This window comes from Rhopilema esculentum, chromosome 5 (genome assembly GCF_057945365.1).
Source record: "Rhopilema esculentum isolate cy_ngs chromosome 5, ASM5794536v1, whole genome shotgun sequence".
Lineage (NCBI taxonomy): Eukaryota > Metazoa > Cnidaria > Scyphozoa > Rhizostomeae > Rhizostomatidae > Rhopilema > Rhopilema esculentum.
The window spans coordinates 7729360-7750267 of NC_142819.1; the positions used below are offsets into that span (position 1 = coordinate 7729360).

The 20908-nt window shown below is 34.6% G+C and overlaps 1 protein-coding gene across 2 annotated transcripts; it reads right to left on the bottom strand.

Annotated features, from left to right (window-relative positions):
* Nucleotides 1-162: 162 nt before the first annotated feature.
* On the bottom strand, nucleotides 163-12082 carry LOC148960253 (uncharacterized). 2 transcript variants are annotated; one of them, XM_089116248.1, is made up of 3 exons: nucleotides 4161-4633; nucleotides 3107-3307; nucleotides 163-1328 (listed from the first exon to the last, which is right to left on the bottom strand). In XM_089116248.1, exons 2-3 carry the CDS (start codon nucleotides 3305-3307, stop codon nucleotides 1164-1166), a joined length of 366 nt encoding a protein of 121 aa, XP_088972374.1. In that variant the 5' UTR covers nucleotides 4161-4633; the 3' UTR covers nucleotides 163-1163. The 2 variants fall into 2 exon arrangements, with proteins under 2 accessions (XP_088972374.1, XP_088972373.1); XM_089116247.1 differs by lacking the exon at nucleotides 4161-4633 and adding an exon at nucleotides 11803-12082 and having other exon boundaries at nucleotides 165-1328.
* Nucleotides 12083-20908: the final 8826 nt, after the last annotated feature.

Here is a 20908-nt window from a genome sequence, read left to right on the forward strand (position 1 = left end):
GTCTGTTTCTTGAGGTATAAACAGTGGTGGAAATACGGTTTTACAATAAAACCTGCTTCTTCGTCTAATCATGTTTGAGCTTTGAAAAGTCACGGCCGCGTCTCGTAGACCAACCTTTTTAGCGTCTTTAGGGCGTTTTCACTTACAGGCCGCAATTCATCTGCAATAAAACTATCATATCTGCCAAAACTGCCGGGATTACCTACATGTTTTGCTACATTCTTGTATTTTTCATTAGTTTCCATCCGTGTTTCTAATAGTACCACCCTATTGAAATAAGGCTAGTTACAGAGCAGAATACTAAACCAATCGCGAGAATGAAGTTTGTCGCAGATATATGCCTCGTTAACATTGTTTCAAAAGAGACTGAAGTGTTCCAGGAGTTTTGGCAGTGATTCTAACATGTATTGTGGCATCAACTCAGTTCAAACTCAAGTGGAGCAGAAGATAAAGGCTAGAGAGTAGCAGGTTTTGAGCTATTGGCTTCTGTTTATGGAGAGGGATGTAGGAGCGGGTAGGAAGGGTTAAGATGTTGTAGGAGGGTGGAGGAGGGACTACTCCCTGCCATTTTTTAAGAATTATTGTCAACGAGATTCATGCAAATTGAACGAGGAAAAGGGACGGTGGATACGTTCGTTTTCCTAATCGTCCGAAAAGGACTCTTATATCAACCCATTTTCATTCAAGAGCGTTGCCATTTTCTATTTTTTTCTACTTCTAGGCGGCTGACGTTTACGCCCCTACATACCACTTAGATCGTAAACCATCAAGCCTTAGTTCGTTGTTCTTTGTTCGGTGTTCCAACTTTTTTCTTGCCAAATTTTAAGCGCTTTGCTTAACATGCTTGAAATTTCTGCCCATTATTGATGCACAACAGAACAAAGGGAATATGAGTAAATCATTTAAGGAAATATATACATAAACAAATTCTAACAAACTTTTTATAAGCTATCAATTACAGAAATTTTAATAGGCTTACGGGTCAATTGAAACATTATATATGCACATTTCTTAAGAATTGAAAAATACCTAGTCTTGGTGAAGTTATCTATGCTCTTCCTCCTTTTAACTTTATGAATGGCTTTTTGGTAGCTTCCTACCATCTCTGAAAAATATGTCTATGAAAATGTCAAAAACCAGTTCATTGCAATGGACACTTGTGATCAAAACACAATTCTATCGTAGCTGACATAGCGTCCACCTCGTCCATAAACAGCTTTTACCAGGAACACGCCATGATGATCTGGCAGATTGCACTTTTGCCAAAATCCCTGTATTTTCATTCCATCACTGTAAATGAAGCGTATTTTCTGACACTTCTTCTCTATCTGCAAAAAAAAACTCCCAACGATCAGAGGCGAAGACATTTTTTAGAAACTGAAGAGTGGGGTAAAATAGGTCTAATTGTACCCATTACTTCGATTCATGTAATTGTACCCATTACTTTGAGAAGTATGAGCGAAGAGCTAGATACCCCCATTGATTTAGAGAGGGAAGGAGTTGTTTAACAGAGCAAAAAGATATAGTGTGCATTGGGTCATGGCACCAGCAAGCAATTTATGGTTGGTGCTATGAACACAGATGAGGAGCAAACGACTTGAAAAACAACGATTGATATTCTCTATCAACTAAAATTTTCTCAGCTCTGTAAAAGGTCTTTGCCGATATTCCTTAGTACATTTAATGACCTTATTATTAGATGGATAACATTATTTATTTATAAGGAGCAACTATGCAAAGGATCTACATTTAGAGGACCGAATAAGTTAAAAAACTTTACTAAATCGCTCCGAATTATCCAATTTTTAAGATTATCATGACAATATTGCTCAGCCTCAAGTTAAGAATAGCGACCGAAGAAAACTGAGGTTCATTAAAAAAAGGCAATTTTGGAATAAAAGAATATATAAAACATAAAAAGGGACCAACGTTACTAAAATTGAAACTAAACATGACCGATTTAAAAGCTAATTACAAAGGAAAGTATGATAATATAATTTGCAGAAGGTGTGGATTACATGAAGAAAACTTAGAACATTTATGGCAATGCATTTAGAACATTTGTTCAATTCTGTGTTTGTGCTATAGTAATTGCTGCGAAACGGAGATTTGGCGAGACATATTATTATTATTATTATCGCACATTCCATCATCTTTTTCATGAGTTGCTTTTTTCGCGATTTTCACAACAGAGAATCACAATGCTGATATTTTTTTTGAAAAATCTTGTTTTCTATTCGAGAGCAAGAGATGTTCTCCTGAATTCATTTCGGATTTGAAAATATAAGAATAACTTGAAAATATTTTCAGGCTCAAAACGAAAATTTCTTTGGAATATTGTGGCTGGACATCAATCTTCTTATAAAAAGGGTGTAGTCATAGCCTCTCTCTATGCAAAGGTTCTTCTTGACTAACATTGCACTATTACGCAAATTAATTTTCTATCTTCCTCTCTTTGTCTTTTGCCCTGCTTTTCTAGCTTCACTTAAAAGCAAAACGCAAAAACTTTTGTCCTTCTTGCGTCTATGCTTCTTTCATGACACTAAATATGAAGTTAAAGTTAAGGTGCTATTTTGGAGGTTTTGGTACCGTATTTTGTTTAGTGAGGGTCCAGAAATTATGAACTTTAGGGAATAGGTCTTGAGTTAAGATATTGATAGAAAAGCGTGTAATGAATATCCGTGTAACGTGGGTTTGTCCATTCTTATCGTGCATATTGGGGATGCTGGGTTGAACGATAAAATAAAAGGGAAAACTACACTGAAGAAATTCCAGGAAAGCCTGATGAAATCTGCAGAAAAGTTGCCGTGACTATTAACATCATCTCGCTTAATTCTCGTCTTTTCGTTAAATCTTATTGTTTTATAGTGTATTTGTTGCAGGGCAACTAGTAAATCAGTTTTTCTCTAACCGATGGGTGACTTAAGGATAGCGAGTTTGATTCTAAAAAAGATTTAATGAACCCGTTATGGAAAGAAATTAAAAGATCTCTAACAGATGACAAACATAATTTATGATAATTTATGTTACTTTGTATAGTATGTATCGTTGTAATGTTATGATAATTAGTCAGAATAACAAGAGAATTTGAAAGCATGGCTCATACCGATGTTCCATTGTAGAGAGCATTGACTTTACCGCGACCCATCTGCTTATAATAGACAACTGCTCTGCCATTTGTGAAGCGAAAAACCTCTGGATGAACTTGCAAGCGACTAATTCGGTATGAAATCTGGGTCTGAACCACGCTCGAAAGCACAAACACGGTAAAGAAAATGGCAAAAAGGGCTGTTATCATACGATGCATCTAAAAATGAAATATGGTTCAATGAGACAACGATAGAATTTAATTATAGAAGTTAAAATTAGAAATTGCCTCTGAAGCTTGAAATACAGTAAGCGTTGCAAAGGAAGAATCAATTTAAATATTTCAAAAACTGATGGTGAAGACGACGAGTAATGTTCATAATTATCACTATTGTTATTACTATTGTTGCTGTCAAAATTGTCGTTGTTGCTGTTGTTTTGTCCATTAATTTTTGTCGTGTTGTAAAAGAACATTATGATACACAGTATCATTTGACCGCGAACGACAGCAATCCATAGAATTCAACAGATTTGACAAAACAACGACAAAACCAAGGCAATGTTTACACGGGGCTAGACTAGCTTTAACCCAATTTAAACAATCAGCCCGATTATAACTGAATCTTTTCAAACGTTGAAATTAAACTGCTGTCAACTCGAGTGGGATAACCAGGGTAGGGCTGACCAGTCTAGTCGGGTTGGCTTCTTATCAAATTTTTCCTTTAATGTCTACGGTCGTGTAAACACATTGACAGAGCCTAGTTTTTAAGCGACGAGATTATTTTCAATAGCAAGTGTTTATACGAACTATTCGGACACAAGGTAAGCAGTGAAAAATTAAGACAGCAAATGAACTGGTTGATTTTAACAACCAGGCCTTGCTTACTTTATGCATGGCTATCCCATTGACAATGAAACTTGGGCTAACAAGTGGAGCTGAATTTGGCTGTGCCACAGCTCCACAAATGGAAGCTTACTTGGACTCGTGTTAAAGTAAATATTTGTTACCACAACGAGTTGACGTTAACCGGGGTGAAATCCAACCCCGCTCATGAAAGCGGCGCCCTACTTACCGTTACTTTTTGCCAATGTATAAACCACTGTATATTTTCAAATTTAGAATGAAGTCACAGAATTTTGAGCACTTTGTATACAACTAAAGTTCTTCAAATATTCGTTCACAACAGAAACAAATCGTCTGATCATCAAATTATGTGATCGTCTTTCAAGAATAAGAAAACAATCTTCCTTACACGAAAACACTTGCAAATGTCACTTAGCTGACCACTGGACTTAAAGGACAACTGATTTATGAGTGGTGAAACAGGATTCCTTATGTTTTTCCTTATGAAATTGAAATAGCAATGAATCTTGTTTAGTATTTTAACCACTTTAAACAATTAAGAAACTGATGCATTAAACGGTTTAGAAACGTTTACAGTATCTCTTTGTTCTTCTGACTTCCCATTGTCGTTTATGTGGAAAAATTGCTAGAAACTGAATAGTCATTCTAGAACTGTAGAGACGGTTAGACCTTGAATACAGTAGTGTCCTGTATATAAGAAATATTTTTTTGATTTCAGGTCTGATGTGTTCCTATAAAATAAGATATACACTTAAAATCAGGTTCCTATAATGTTTCTTATACGAAAAACCATATTTTATTATTGATCACCTACTCAGACACCATCTCAGTGTTTGTGGAAAAAAATATAATATTTTAGTTGTATTTATTCCATAAAAGTGCTTTTTGCTTAGTTTTCATTCAAAATTCTTTTTCATTTGACCAGGCTCAGTTTGATTAAACTGTAAAGCTGAAAACAAACAGTTCTTATGGTCAATGATTGTAAACCTTCGCTTATCTTTCTATTTAAATAACTGTAAGTGTAGAATGATTAATGTTTTGTTCTGTTTTCCAAAGGATTAAGTAATATGAAAATTTTTAATAAGAAACAAGTATTTTTCATACCTTCACCAGTTTCTTATTAAAGGGGTTATTTTTTGAAAATCAGAGTCTGTGTTTCGTCAAATTGTGTTTCTTATATGCGGGACACTACTGTATTAGGTATTTGCACATGAGGAGGGCTGGCCCTCCTATCCGCGGTTAATACTTTTTGCCGAGGTCTCGGCACTAATAAGAAACGTGTTTAGATCCTGATAGCCTGCTTAGATGGGGGATCCCGCTTGTTAGCAGGGCCAGAAACGCTGTTTTTGGGTGTTTTTTCATGTTATCAATTTGATAGCTTGTAAAAGGGCTGGCTTTCCTATGTCATCTCTGCTCATGCGCGCGCCTTCATTCACATGCCCATCTTTCAAAATAGCAGACGCAAGAAAATTGAAGAAACCGAACGGGAAGAAAAATACTGCCGCTAAAACAGCCAGAATAGGTTTCAAATGGACGATTGCGACGGTTAACGATTCGCTTGATTTCTTGTTCGAATACAAATACAAGAATAGCGATTTTAATGCTGACAAAGTTAAACTTTTTTAGTGACTAAAGTCCTCCACAAATTTTCTTTTTAAAACTTTGTATTGCTTGTCCAACTTTGAAAGATATTTAATGCATTTGCTCTACGAGAATAGCCTATTATCATATACTCACTCTTTCCATGGTTAGAACTTAACTTATTCATTCTCATCCACTCCGAGAGGTTGCGTTATTCCTGCTGTGCCTCGATTCGATACGATCTTCATATCTTTATCATTGGCATTTGTGAATATTTCAAGAATTGCCCAAAGTCATTCAGATATAGGATTAAAAGGAGAGGGCCTAAGCAGGAGTCCTGTGGTATACCACACATAACCTCCATTTTCATTTATCTTTGGCCGTTGAAGACTCATTGCTAACAATGGGCCTTTGCGAGCGTGGTGACGGTCCAAACAATGGCAGTAATTGATTTTAGACTGTCTAAAAATGCATTATGGGATGCTTACGTAGTGCAAAGGCTCATTGTTAGCAATGAGTCTTTAACTGAGCAAAATTGTTTCCACTGATCTATGTAGGATTGAAACCAATTCCCAGCTGTTTCCTTTACCGTATCTACTAACATTATTGAGTGGTCGTGAGTGGTCAACCGTATCAAATGCTTTTCTTAGGTCAAGAAAGATTGTCAAGCTCAATTTTTTGAAATCGATTTTTTCATAACAGTTATCGATACAGCATATCAAAGATGTTATTGTTGACTACAGTTTACTAAAAGCTGACAGATTTGTGGTTATTACGTTATTTCAAGAAGGAAGTCAAATAACTGATCTTGAATTCTCCTGTCTAGAATCCTTGGAAAAATAGGAATAACTGAAATTGGCCTTTTTGGAACCTGACTCAAATATAAGAGTTACTCTTGCAAGTTTCAATATGTCTTGGAATTTACCGTTTGTTAAAGATAAATTGAATATAATCGATCAAAGCTTTGGCAAAAGGTCTGCCACATCCTTGACAACAGTTGTGGGTACCTTATCTGGACCAACTGCTTTTCCATTTTTTAGCTGTTTGATTGCATTCAGTATGAAACATTATCGATTGTTTTAAATTCCATTTCTTGTTGTACTGATTTGATATTCTGAAAACAATCATCACCTGGCTTAGTAGTAGTTTTGTCAGCCAAGTTTGGATCAACAGATAGAATGTAAGAAGACTACAGTAATTGGTTAAGAATATCCATTAGAATCAAAATGGCATTTTGATATTGTGGCAAATTGGTTAAAATTTTGCGATAAAGTTCAGCCTATAACAACTAATTTTTCCCATCAAGTGTTTCTTACCTTCTAACTAAGGCTAAAAAAGAAATGCAAGCTATATGTACAGTGGCATTATTAGTCAGGTCTTTCCTTTTCAACAAGTTGTTTACCAGTGTGACGTCTTTAGAAGCAATCGCACGGCAGGTTCATCACGGGGAACCTTTAATCATAAGGATGGAAACGTTTGTAAACTTAACCCGTCTTGCAATGTTTTCCAGACGAAAATGTAAATGATATAGGTAGAAATGATATATAGGTGTTGCCCTGCCGGACCAGTCAAGTAAGAGACATGCGGATTATGTTGCTTTAGAAAGCTTGTATAAATATGTGTATAGTGTATAAATATACACGCAAATGTAAAGGTGAGGTGTTATCAAGAATGATCGTATCTTTGTTGTTTTCTTGATATAAATGTACGATTCTTTCCCAGCCTCCATCGCTGCAGTGGGGCGTGGGGACTGTGCCACACACATACGGAGAATATTTTTGCCCTGTAGGGGTACTTCATCGCAGACTGGGGCCTTAGCACACTATGAGCATAATAGCTAGCAACGGTCCTGGTTTTTCCACCAGTTTGCTTATAAAGATGCTATCCTGCAGTGTCATTTCATTTGTAGGTAGGCTCGACTACACTCGCTGAAAACTGAGAGACAAATATGCGGGCAGAGGTTTAGCAAAATTCTTATAATATTCTTAAGAAATAGGTAATTCTTAAAAATCCTTTTGTTTTCCGGGAGATCTTGTACATTATTTCCAAGAGTGACTTGCCTCACGGACATGGTGGTGCTAATTTTCTTGATTTAAACACAGAATAAGAAATAGGTAGAAGGGTAACTCTCGTCGGTTCCTTGGTTGTTTTTGAAGCCTGAGTCAACAATAGAATTCCTCAATTCCACTTTAACCTCGATTTCATTAGACGAACTTAGCCATGACAAATTATCATTCATTTATCAGATAAAAACGAATTAACATAATTGAATTTGTTCACTATCATGGGGCATTTCGTCTCAAATAAAGTTGTCTACTTTTATTCTTTTTTAAAATTTCCCCGACAGATACATGCTAAGCCTCGTATAAGTTAACGCATGCGCAAGTTTTTTCAGGCTTCTCCTGAAAGACAGGAATTCCCTTTCTGCCTAATTCCTATTCTGTGATTTAAATCTCTATACTCCAGGGAGCTGACTATTTTGCGCCGGAACCCTAACTGGTGGATCTTTTCTTCCCAGAGGAGCCTGCATGTTCCATGAATTGAGCATCCGTGGTGCAGTGCAACTTGTATCCCTACCTCTGCCTTTCAAACTAAAATTTTATTTCATTTGTGGCATATCGTGCTATCTAGTAACCTGCGACAAACATTGTCATTCGTAACGGGAGAATGAGAATAACCTGAGTTGGTTCTATATTTATTGCACAGGAGCATTGAAAAACGTATTGGTCAGAACTTACTCGTTTTAGAATCTTCATCCAAATTTCTCTTGGATAAAATTATCAAACAGTATTAAATGAACATAATGTCAACATAAAACGTTGCTATGGCATGCTCAGTTCCTAACATAATGTAGCAACGATAAGCTTTTTAAATTTACTCAAAACACCTTGATAGAATGATGAGGTAGTTTAAGAAAGTTTTCTATGTAGTTTTCAAAACATGATAGGTTCAGTAGTCAATCGTTGACTTTTCTCGCGTAATCTAGTTTTGTTTTTGTCCTGTTTTCAACAGTTTTACATTTCTAAGTTTGTAACTACTCCGAAATCGCGAATGGTATGATATCCTCAAAATCATACCAAATTCCAGAATAAATAACAGGCTAAACAAAGCCACACATGACAGTGTGTGAAACATTTTAGAAACCATTTCAGGGAGGACCTCCTTCCCGTATTTTTTATTCTGTTAGATGTAATCCCTTCAGAAATTTTTTGTTTTGATTTTTTCTAACTTCTAGACATGGCCGTGAACATGACGGGACATAATTTCGCCCCGTCTTTTTCCCGTTGTTGAAAATGAAAAATAGAAAAATACAAATTTTTCAAAGCAACTCGTAAATTTAGGTCGGAATAGTAGCCTGTTCAAAACCTCTTGTTTTCTCTTTAGAGATTTTCTACCCTTGAGCGACGAATTCGAAATAATCATTAAAAGCTCGCCAAACTACTTGGCGCGAGCTAGTTTGTGTTGTTGTTGCGCCCTTTTGTGTTCTTTAAACCATCGACTGTGTATAAACATGCGACTTTGTATGGACGGCAACCGAGTGGTAGGAAGGGTGCAGTCGCGAGAACGAATGGTTTGCTTAAAGTATTTTTAGCAAGCAAACTTTTTCAAGGTGCAAGATGAGATTTTATTTTCACCCAAGACTGGACTTCGCCTTACAAAGGCAAACAAAATTCGAAATGATATGGTTCCTAAGAAGCATAGGGATTCACATTAAGAAAATTGACAACACCATGTCTAGTGGGCTTATCACTCTTGGAAATAGTGTACGAGATTTTTTACAAAAGATTTTTTTAAGGATTTTCAGACAAAACAATATAATTTGTATCAACGGTGTACAAGATTTTCATGTAGTGATTTGCTCCGCGACCATGTCTATTGTTTTCAACGTAACACTGCACTTGTTTTTTACCAGAATATTGTTTACAAGAATCTTCAGGCCCAGAATTTTAAGAATTTTGCTAAGCCCCAACTCGCATATTTGTGTCTCATTTTTCAGCAATTGCCTGTTTTGCCATGTTCAAAACAGAGAATCAAATGAATGACATGTCTCGTCTTTTCAAAAAGCGTGGTTTTGGAGGGCGGGCGATGTTTCCTGGAACCATATCAGATTTTAAAAAGTAAGAATTCAGGCTCAAAATCAAAATTTTCTCAAGAATATTGAGGACCCAAAAAATTCATAGTATTCTTATGAAAAAGAGTGTATGCTGAGAAACGCGAAATGTGACAAGCTGTCTAGCTTGACTGAGACTAAGAACTATTCAATAAAAAACCAGAACGCTCTTTTTATAAGGAACCTACCTAAAGGCCTAGTTCCAAAAGTTCCTTATCCGCAGACCTCAAATCATCAAATTGTAGTACCAAAAGTTCCTTAATAGTTCCTTAATTTGCTTTGTCTAAAAAGCCCTTACACTTAATAGAGAAAAGGGCGAGACAGCATATGCGGAAACTACTCAATGAGGCACTTGACACACGAATAGCAAACAATCTATGCCAGTATTGGCTGCAAATGAATGGAACCAGCTTTTTAGTTATTGATGCTTGCAGTTATAAAAATTTTTCAAATCGAAAAGTTCCTTAGAGATTTCGTCACAAGTCACAAGGTGTTATTTGTAAAGCCAATTGATATGAAACCCTCCTTGTCGGAACAATCCACTGAAACATAATTTTTACAAACAGTCAGAGGCGTAGGAGACATACTCTGCTATAATCTCCAAACAGACAGCATTTGTGGCATTTCAGGCACCATACCCCTACCTCCCCCCCCCCCCCCCAAGGCACAATTTGTCGAATTTCGGGTTTCATTCCGGCTGCCCAAGCATAGAGCTGTCCTAACCGCACAGGGGTTATTCTAACGTGGTTTTGTTACCATTTTGTGGTATTGTTAATTTATTCTGTAATTTAAATATTTCGGTGTTGTAAAAAAACGACCATCTGGAATAGTTTTTTGCAGAATGTTGGAATCGTTCGGTAGAACAAAAGGAATTTCAATTTCCAATAACAAATCAAGTAAAAAACCTAACATAAAAGAAGATTTAGTAGAAGTAAAAAGTCAGTCCGGCCTTAACTTCAATTTTTTCACTTTTTGATATGAGCTTTTTGTCTTCTTTGTCAAGTTCGTTTAAGGTAACACTTTCTGCAAAGCCCCTGACCTCTTAATACAAACGCTGACTTATTCCTTTCTCTGTTTGTTTTTGCCTCCTCTCTTTCGATTTCAGTCATTCAATAACACACGGATGAGGGTCCCATTTTCGACTATTGACATATTGAAGTACACATAAGGTTCAAATTCTGGGGGCAAAAGCATCCTTGCAATTTCATTTTTAACTGCATCTGTATCACAAGCTATTGCTACAAATTATGAGGAACACGTCGTTCGCATCCTCGTAAGTCATAATTCCCTTTATATAATCTTTTGTTCAGTTTCTTTTCCATCTTCATCTTCATCAACCCATCAACCAAAACGGGTTTAGATAGAAGGCATTGGTTCTTCGTGGCACTGGTTCTTGCTTCGACATCAAGGATAGTAATAGTGTCTCTTGAAGACAGAGAGCACATCTGATAGGAAAACCTTTTAGCGAAGGTTGTTTTTCTCTGTCAAGGACTTAAATAGCCTCCATCTTTTTTGCTTTCGAATGGGTTATGAAATAAACGTATGTTACGTTTCAAGACGTCAAATGCGAACCAACAAGCTCATAAAATACTCTGTGAAGCTCACTTGGAAGAATTGTGCGAGGGGAAAAGCACTCTAAGAAAATCTCGTACACCTTTTGTGAAAATCCTAATGTAAAATCCCAAGAAAATCTTTTGTTTCTAGAAAAAAGCTCGTACGCTATTCGCAAGAGTGAATCGCCCCTCGGAATTGTGGGTATCTCTTGATTGCTGGCTTTTGATCTTCCGCAACTTTTCTTTGCTCTTATGTTTGTACTCCTCGCAGTACACCTTTCGTGTGGAAATATGCATGGGATAAACAACACGACCATCTATGTCTCTTTAACATTACGTCTTCCGTGCCAGCATTTTCAAACTTTTGATCCGCGGCACATTTCTCATCGAAAAATGTTAAAAAATGAAACTTCATGGCCTTTGCATAATTTAAATTCTCGTCGAAGTGTCTTGAATAGCTATCTCGATAACACAAGGAAAAGCAATTTAAAACAAATTACGTGAAATTGGAAATATTCAAATTGGAGATATAGAAAATAACACTTGTCTTTTGGAATATTCAACCGTATTGCAATGAGGATAAAAAGAAAATAGTTAATATTTACCTTGAAAAAGCGACTCAAAATGTCTCAGTATGATCCCAGAATAATTGAGATGGCATAACCAGCGAAACAAGGACTAACAGACAGTACGACATTCCAATGATATCTGAATCATGATAAAACACGGGCGTGATTCAAACTACCCGGTGACTGAATTCTTATAATAAGTACACGGATTTCCTGCCAATGAACAACAGAAAAACAAACTTATCAATAGCAAATCGTGACAATAGCAATTGGATAAGAAAAGAATGTCGCTATGAAGCCTGGATCAGAATAAAATGGCGGACACCCGATTGAAGATCACAAGTATTTAAAGCCATGGAAACAAATGAGTACAGTAATACGTCATACCTAAGTTCGACAGCAAGGCATTGTCCGGAGGAATCACTTCTTGGATCTGGAATTCAGGCAAAAGTTATTTACCGTAAATGCTCTGTTTTGCCCAGGGGGCTTATCTATTATTTCAGCCAGGTCGTAGCCAAGGGCACTCGCGGATCTAAAAAAGGTTTGAGTGGGTTCCTATATGGGCGTGTCCCTATAGTTTTTTGGCTAAAACCCTTGACTTTCGTTTGATTGACAATCCCATTTTCACTTTTTGATAAGATTCACAATTGCAAGATTCAATTTTTACAAGACAATATATTATTTTATCATGACTCCAAAGCATGTAACAAAAATAAGTCTGAAAATACCAAACCAGGAACTGTCATTATGAATTCTAAAAGCCTTAATTGTCGATGTCTTGCTAAACAGAGGACTTTAATAAATCGCTTTAGCAGGACAGGAGGACATAAGCTTTGTGATGTCCTGCTTTCCTGCTAATGTTTGTGATTTCGACATTTGTGATGATGTAACGTATTGTGGACTGGAACCTAGAGACGATTTATAGTTTTCTTAAGTTTAGTTTATTTAGTTTTTGGTTGTAAGCTCGTGTAAGAGAGTTGATGTTTTTGCTGTGGTTTAGAGATTTATTAAAGATTTGTTTGTTGAAGGAAAAGATGTAGAAAACGGCAAGTTTGCTGTGTTATTTTGCTGTTTATCTATCACTTTATGACACATTCCTGAACAACCTGCCAAGAATTCTCTCCTGCTAATTGCAACATCTCATGAACATCACTTTCTATAATGAAATTTTCTCTTAATCCATGAGCAAATAGCTGTGATCTGTCTTCTCCGGGGCTAGGCCAGTCAAGTTAAATGAACAAATAGTTGGCGACTGGCGAGGCGTGCTGGAAAAGTTTGGTTGAGAATTCATAGCACTCTTTTATATGATGGCTAAATTTCATTGATCTTCAGGTGCTAGTCTTTTCCCGTTTGAGGGCTTGAAACAAGCTCTCATCATTGTGCAGTCATAGCCTTCACTCGCAGCCTCGCGTACTACGTGTTTAAATAGGAATAGAAATTACCTCAAAATCAAGATCATCGAGAAAGTTAAAGAAGCGAAGACCGTGGATTGGCTAGAGGATTGCTGCATCAGCTTAAAAAGGATGAGAACGATTGGATGCTCATTTTTGTGAATTGCATGCTGTTGGACATTCTAAAGCCAATATACATTCTCATAAAGCAGCTTCAACTTTCCATTCTAAATCTTTCACTGCGTTCTCTGTAGTGAAAGCAGTGAGAGAGGACCTTAAGGAGCAATGTGCCAACTGAGGCTCCATGCGCAAAAATGGTTGCTGATTTCCGGGTAAAGCAAACTAAATGCACTGAGGTCATCAACACTCAGCAAAGAAAAGCCTTTATTCCCAAGCATTTTGATGATTTTGTCAGCACTCTCCGTCAGTGAGTCATGGACGGTCAAAGCTTCAGGTAGTCAAGAATCGTTGCAGCTCACATGGTCACCGACAAAGGTTGTAAAGTGGGGGGGGCCAAGGGAAAATTTAACACCTATAACAAAAGATTTTGAAAAAAACTCTATTATTTTGCAAAAAAGTGGGGGGCCAAGGCCCCCCCGCCCCCCCGCCCCCCCCCTCCTTCGTCGGAGGCCCTGGCTCATGGTAGTGGATGTTCAGAAAAAGTTGTTGATAAGTCAACACAGCTTTATGGAAGACCATGGAAGCTCTTTCGCCTTGTTTATCAAATTTTCTAAATTAAGAGACCCTGATACCTCTACACAAGTGGCAGCGAATAGCAAAATGTTGGAGGAGCTTTTTTTTATTCAAGCAGTGTGCAAAATCATCTTTTGTGTGCTTAAAGATGTGAAGTGGGCAGAAAGCGAGTTTGGGAAAATAGATTCAGCGACTGCAAGATGCAGATAGAAAGTTGCAGCTACTCCTGACTTCACATCAAAACATAAGAACTTTGAGGAGTGCTTGTTTTCTCCATTAACGAGGGTAGATTCTCCAAAGTAAAGTTCTTTGCAGACAGACAGAAAGTGCAATCTTGCATGTCTGGTGTTTAAAAAGAAGACCTTGATGGAAGACATAACAATTGAAAGTTATCTAGCTGAATAGAAAAAAGGGGGAGGAAGTGTTGAATTGCTGAAGACAACTTTTTTGCTTCTTTGTTTCCACTAACTCTGTCCATATCCCCTACCCCCCACCCCCCCCCCCCTACCCATACAAAAACTTCATTTTAAGCATCAAGCTCAATAGTTCTGGCTACGGGCTTGATTTCAGCCCTAGAGGGCTGAAATTTCAGCACTTTGCCTCTTCTTTCGGCGGCCCTGCTCACAGGGGCTTTCAGTACCTCCAGGATCAATGTTCAATAAACGTAAACCTTCCCCAGTCCCCAAACTTTATGTGGAAATTAGGTGGCCCTGGATATGCCGACAATTGTCTGCTAGATTCTAGACAATGGCCTATGGCTGCGAAAATCTGATTTCTAACCTAACCAAGGTGATCTTGATGGTTTTGTATCCTTTCGAGTATGGAGATTTAGAATCCAAGATGGGATCAAAAAAATTTGCCTCAGTATCACCTGAGCGATGACGTCATTGATAAGGGCAAAAAAATCTGATGTGAATGCACATTTCAAGTGCAGTCAATATAAGCTTGCCAAAGTGACGTATTTCAAAAAAAATTTACCAAAATTCTCTGTTTCTTGCCTATGTAATATAAAAGTGATAAATAACTAAAAAATTCGGCATTTTATTACAATGTATGCTGAAAATGAAACATTGTAGTAGGCTTTAGTTTTTGATAAAAATGTATGGTTATAGGATTGCCAAAATGACGGATTTTTGCAATAAACTTTTTAACCAAAATTCCCCTTTTTGGTGCCTAACAGGATAGAAGAATGCTAAACAACTAAACGAGTGAGCAATTTTCTACGATGAAGGCTAAAAACGAAAAATTATAGTAGGCTCTAGATTTTGATAAGATGTAAAGCTATCAGCTTCCCAAAATGATGGTTTTTTTAAAAAAATTCGTACAAAAAATTCCCATTTTAATGTCTAATATCAAAAGAGAATGCAAAATAAAGAAGAGAACTGCCAATTTTTACAATTAAGGCTGAAACTTATACATTCTTGTAGTCTTTAGTTTTTGATAAGAATGTAAGGCCATAGGCTTGCCGAAATGACGGATTTTGTTAAAAAAATTCTTACCAAATTTTTCCTATTTTTATTGCCTCATATGATAAGAGAATGATAAATAATGAAAAGAACTGCCATTTTTTACAATTAAGGCTGAAACTTACACATTCTTGTAGTCTTTAGTTTTTGATGAAAAAGTAAGGCCATAGGCTTGCCAAAATGACGGATTTTTCTAAAAAAATTCTTACCAAATTTTTCCTATTTTTATTGCCTCATATGATAAGAGAATGATAAATAATGAAAAGAACTGCCGCTTTTTACATTTAAGGCTGAAACTTATACATTCTTGTAGTCTTTAGTTTTTGATAAAAAAGTAAGGCCATAGGCTTGCCAAAATGACGGATTTTTCTAAAAAAATTCTTACCAAATTTTTCCTATTTTTATTGCCTCATATGATAAAAGAATGATAAATAATGAAAAGAACAGCCATTTTTTACAATTAAGGCCTAAACGTATACATTCTTCTAGTCTTAAGTTTTTGATTAAAAAGTAAGGCCATAGGCTTGCCAAAATGACGGATTTTTCTAAAAAAATTCTTACCAAATTTTTCCTATTTTTATTGCCTCATATGATAAGAGAACGATAAATAATGAAAAGAACTGCCGTTTTTTGCAATTAAGGCTGAAACTTCTACATTCATGTAGTCTTTACTTTTTGATAAAAACGTAAGGCCATAGGCTTGCCAAAATGACGGATTTTTCTAGAAAAATTCTTACGAAATTTTTCCTATTTTTACTGCCTCATATGATAAGAGAATGATAAATAATGAAAAGAACTGCCGTTTTTTACAACTAAGGCTGAAACTTCTACATTCATGTAGTCTTTAGTTTTTGATAAAAAAGTAAGGCCATAGGCTTGCCAAAATGACGGATTTTTCTAAAAAAATTCTTACGAAATTTTTCCTATTTTTATTGCCTCATATGATAAGAGAATGATAAATAATGAAAAGAACTGCCGTTTTTTACAACTAAGGCTGAAACTTCTACATTCATGTAGTCTTTAGTTTTTGATAAAAAAGTAAGGCCATAGGCTTGCCAAAATGACGGATTTTTCTAAAAAAATTCTTACGAAATTTTTCCTATTTTTATTGCCTCATATGATAAGAGAATGATAAATAATGAAAAGAACTGCCGTTTTTTACAACTAAGGCTGAAACTTCTACATTCATGTAGTCTTTAGTTTTTGATAAAAAAGTAAGGCCATAGGCTTGCCAAAATGACGGATTTTTCTAAAAAAATTCTTACCAAATTTTTCCTATTTTTATTGCCTTATAAGATAAGAAAATGATAAATAATGAAAAGAACTGCCGTTTTTTACAATTAAGGCTGAAACTTCTACATTCATGTAGTCTTTAGTTTTTGATAAAAAAGTAAGGCCATAGGCTTGCCAAAATGACGGATTTTTCTAAAAAAATTCTTACCAAATTTTTCCTATTTTTATTGCCTCATATGATAAGAGAATGATAAATAATGAAAAGAACTGCCGTTTTTTACAATTAAGGCCTAAACGTATACATTCTTCTAGTCTTAAGTTTTTGATTAAAAAGTAAGGCCATAGGCTTGCCAAAATGACGGATTTTTCTAAAAAAATTCTTACCAAATTTGTCCTCTTTTTATTGCCTTTTATGATAAGAAAATGATAAATAATGAAAAGAACTGCCGTTTTTTAGAATCAAGGCTGAAACTTATACATTTTTGTAGTCTTTAGTTTTTGATAAAAAAGTGAGGCCATAGGCTTGCCACAATGACGGATTTTTCCAAAAAAAATTCTTACCAAATTTTTCCTATTTTTATTGCCTTATATGATAAGAGAACGATAAATAATGAAAAGAACTGCCGTTTTTTGCAATTAAGGCTGAAACTTCTACATTCATGTAGTATTTACTTTTTGATAAAAACGTAAGGCCATAGGCTTGCCAAAATGACGGATTTTTCTAAAAAAATTCTTACCAAATTTTTCCTATTTTTATTGCCTCATATGATAAGAGAATGATAAATAATGAAAAGAACTGCCATTTTTTACAACTAAGGCTGAAACTTATACATTCATGTAGTCTTTAGTTTTTGATAAAAAAGTAAGGCCATAGACTTGCCGAAATGACGGATTTTATTAAAAAAATTCTTACCAATTATTTCGTCTTTTTATTGCCTTATAAGATAAGAAAATGATAAATAATGAAAAGAACTGCCGCTTTTTACATTTAAGGCTGAAACTTATACATTCTTGTAGTCTTTAGTTTTTGATAAAAAAGTAAGGCCATAGGCTTGCCAAAATGACGGATTTTTCTAAAAAAATTCTTACCAAATTTTTCCTATTTTTATTGCCTCATATGATAAAAGAATGATAAATAATGAAAAGAACAGCCATTTTTTACAATTAAGGCCTAAACGTATACATTCTTCTAGTCTTAAGTTTTTGATTAAAAAGTAAGGCCATAGGCTTGCCAAAATGACGGATTTTTCTAAAAAAATTCTTACCAAATTTTTCCTATTTTTATTGCCTCATATGATAAGAGAATGATAAATAATGAAAAGAACTGCCATTTTTTACAACTAAGGCTGAAACTTATACATTCATGTAGTCTTTAGTTTTTGATAAAAAAGTAAGGCCATAGACTTGCCGAAATGACGGATTTTATTAAAAAAATTCTTACCAATTATTTCGTCTTTTTATTGCCTTATAAGATAAGAAAATGATAAATAATGAAAAGAACTGCCGCTTTTTACATTTAAGGCTGAAACTTATACATTCTTGTAGTCTTTAGTTTTTGATAAAAAAGTAAGGCCATAGGCTTGCCAAAATGACGGATTTTTCTAAAAAAATTCTTACCAAATTTTTCCTATTTTTATTGCCTCATATGATAAAAGAATGATAAATAATGAAAAGAACAGCCATTTTTTACAATTAAGGCCTAAACGTATACATTCTTCTAGTCTTAAGTTTTTGATTAAAAAGTAAGGCCATAGGCTTGCCAAAATGACGGATTTTTCTAAAAAAATTCTTACCAAATTTTTCCTATTTTTATTGCCTCATATGATAAGAGAACGATAAATAATGAAAAGAACTGCCGTTTTTTGCAATTAAGGCTGAAACTTCTACATTCATGTAGTCTTTACTTTTTGATAAAAACGTAAGGCCATAGGCTTGCCAAAATGACGGATTTTTCTAGAAAAATTCTTACGAAATTTTTCCTATTTTTACTGCCTCATATGATAAGAGAATGATAAATAATGAAAAGAACTGCCGTTTTTTATAACTAAGGCTGAAACTTCTACATTCATGTAGTCTTTAGTTTTTGATAAAAAAGTAAGGCCATAGGCTTGCCAAAATGACGGATTTTTCTAAAAAAATTCTTACGAAATTTTTCCTATTTTTATTGCCTCATATGATAAGAGAATGATAAATAATGAAAAGAACTGCCGTTTTTTACAATTAAGGCTGAAACTTCTACATTCATGTAGTCTTTAGTTTTTGATAAAAAAGTAAGGCCATAGGCTTGCCAAAATGACGGATTTTTCTAAAAAAATTCTTACCAAATTTTTCCTATTTTTATTGCCTCATATGATAAGAGAATGATAAATAATGAAAAGAACTGCCGTTTTTTACAATTAAGGCCTAAACGTATACATTCTTCTAGTCTTAAGTTTTTGATTAAAAAGTAAGGCCATAGGCTTGCCAAAATGACGGATTTTTCTAAAAAAATTCTTACCAAATTTGTCCTCTTTTTATTGCCTTTTATGATAAGAAAATGATAAATAATGAAAAGAACTGCCGTTTTTTAGAATCAAGGCTGAAACTTATACATTTTTGTAGTCTTTAGTTTTTGATAAAAAAGTAAGGCCATAGGCTTGCCAAAATGACGGATTTTTCTAAAAAAATTCTTACCAAATTTTTCCTATTTTTATTGCCTCATATGATAAGAGAATGATAAATAATGAAAAGAACTGCCGTTTTTTACAATTAAGGCCTAAACGTATACATTCTTCTAGTCTTAAGTTTTTGATTAAAAAGTAAGGCCATAGGCTTGCCAAAATGACGGATTTTTCTAAAAAAATTCTTACCAAATTTGTCCTCTTTTTATTGCCTTTTATGATAAGAAAATGATAAATAATGAAAAGAACTGCCGTTTTTTAGAATCAAGGCTGAAACTTATACATTTTTGTAGTCTTTAGTTTTTGATAAAAAAGTAAGGCCATAGGCTTGCCAAAATGACGGATTTTTCTAAAAAAATTCTTACCAAATTTTTCCTATTTTTATTGCCTCATATGATAAGAGAATGATAAATAATGAAAAGAACTGCCGTTTTTTACAATTAAGGCCTAAACGTATACATTCTTCTAGTCTTAAGTTTTTGATTAAAAAGTAAGGCCATAGGCTTGCCAAAATGACGGATTTTTCTAAAAAAATTCTTACCAAATTTGTCCTCTTTTTATTGCCTTTTATGATAAGAAAATGATAAATAATGAAAAGAACTGCCGTTTTTTAGAATCAAGGCTGAAACTTATACATTTTTGTAGTCTTTAGTTTTTGATAAAAAAGTGAGGCCATAGGCTTGCCACAATGACGGATTTTTCTAAAAAAATTCTTACCAAATTTTTCCTATTTTAATTGCCTTATATGATAAGAGAACGATAAATAATGAAAAGAACTGCCGTTTTTTGCAATTAAGGCTGAAACTTCTACATTCATGTAGTATTTACTTTTTGATAAAAACGTAAGGCCATAGGCTTGCCAAAATGACGGATTTTTCTAAAAAAATTCTTACCAAATTTTTCCTATTTTTATTGCCTCATATGATAAGAGAATGATAAATAATGAAAAGAACTGCCATTTTTTACAACTAAGGCTGAAACTTATACATTCATGTAGTCTTTAGTTTTTGATAAAAAAGTAAGGCCATAGGCTTGCCAAAATGACGGATTATTTTAAAATAATTCTTACCAAATATTTCGTCTTTTTATTGCCTTATATGATAAGAAAATGATAAATAATGAAAAGAACTGCCGTTTTTTACAATTAAGGCTGAAACTTATACATTCTTATAGTCTTTAGTTTTTGATAAAAAAGTAAGGCCATAGGCTTGCCAAAATGACGGATTATTTTAAAATAATTCTTACCAAATATTTCGTCTTTTTATTGCCTTATAAGATAAGAAAATGATAAATAATGAAAAGAACTGCCGTTTTTTACAATTAAGGCTGAAACTTATACATTCTTATAGTCTTTAGTTTTTGATAAAAAAGTAAGGCCATAGGCTTGCCAAAATGACGGATTATTTTAAAATAATTCTTACCAAATATTTCGTCTTTTTATTGCCTTATATGATAAGAAAATGATAAAAAATGGAAAGAACTGTCGTTTTTTACAACTAAGGCTGAAATTTGTACATTCTTATAGTCTTTAGTTTTTGATAAAAATGTAAGGCCATAGGCTTGCCAAAATGACGGATTTTTCTAAAAAAATTCTTACCAAATTTGTCCTCTTTTTATTGCCTTTTATGATAAGAAAATGATAAATAATGAAAAGAACTGCCGTTTTTTACAATTAAGGCTGAAACTTATACATTCTTGT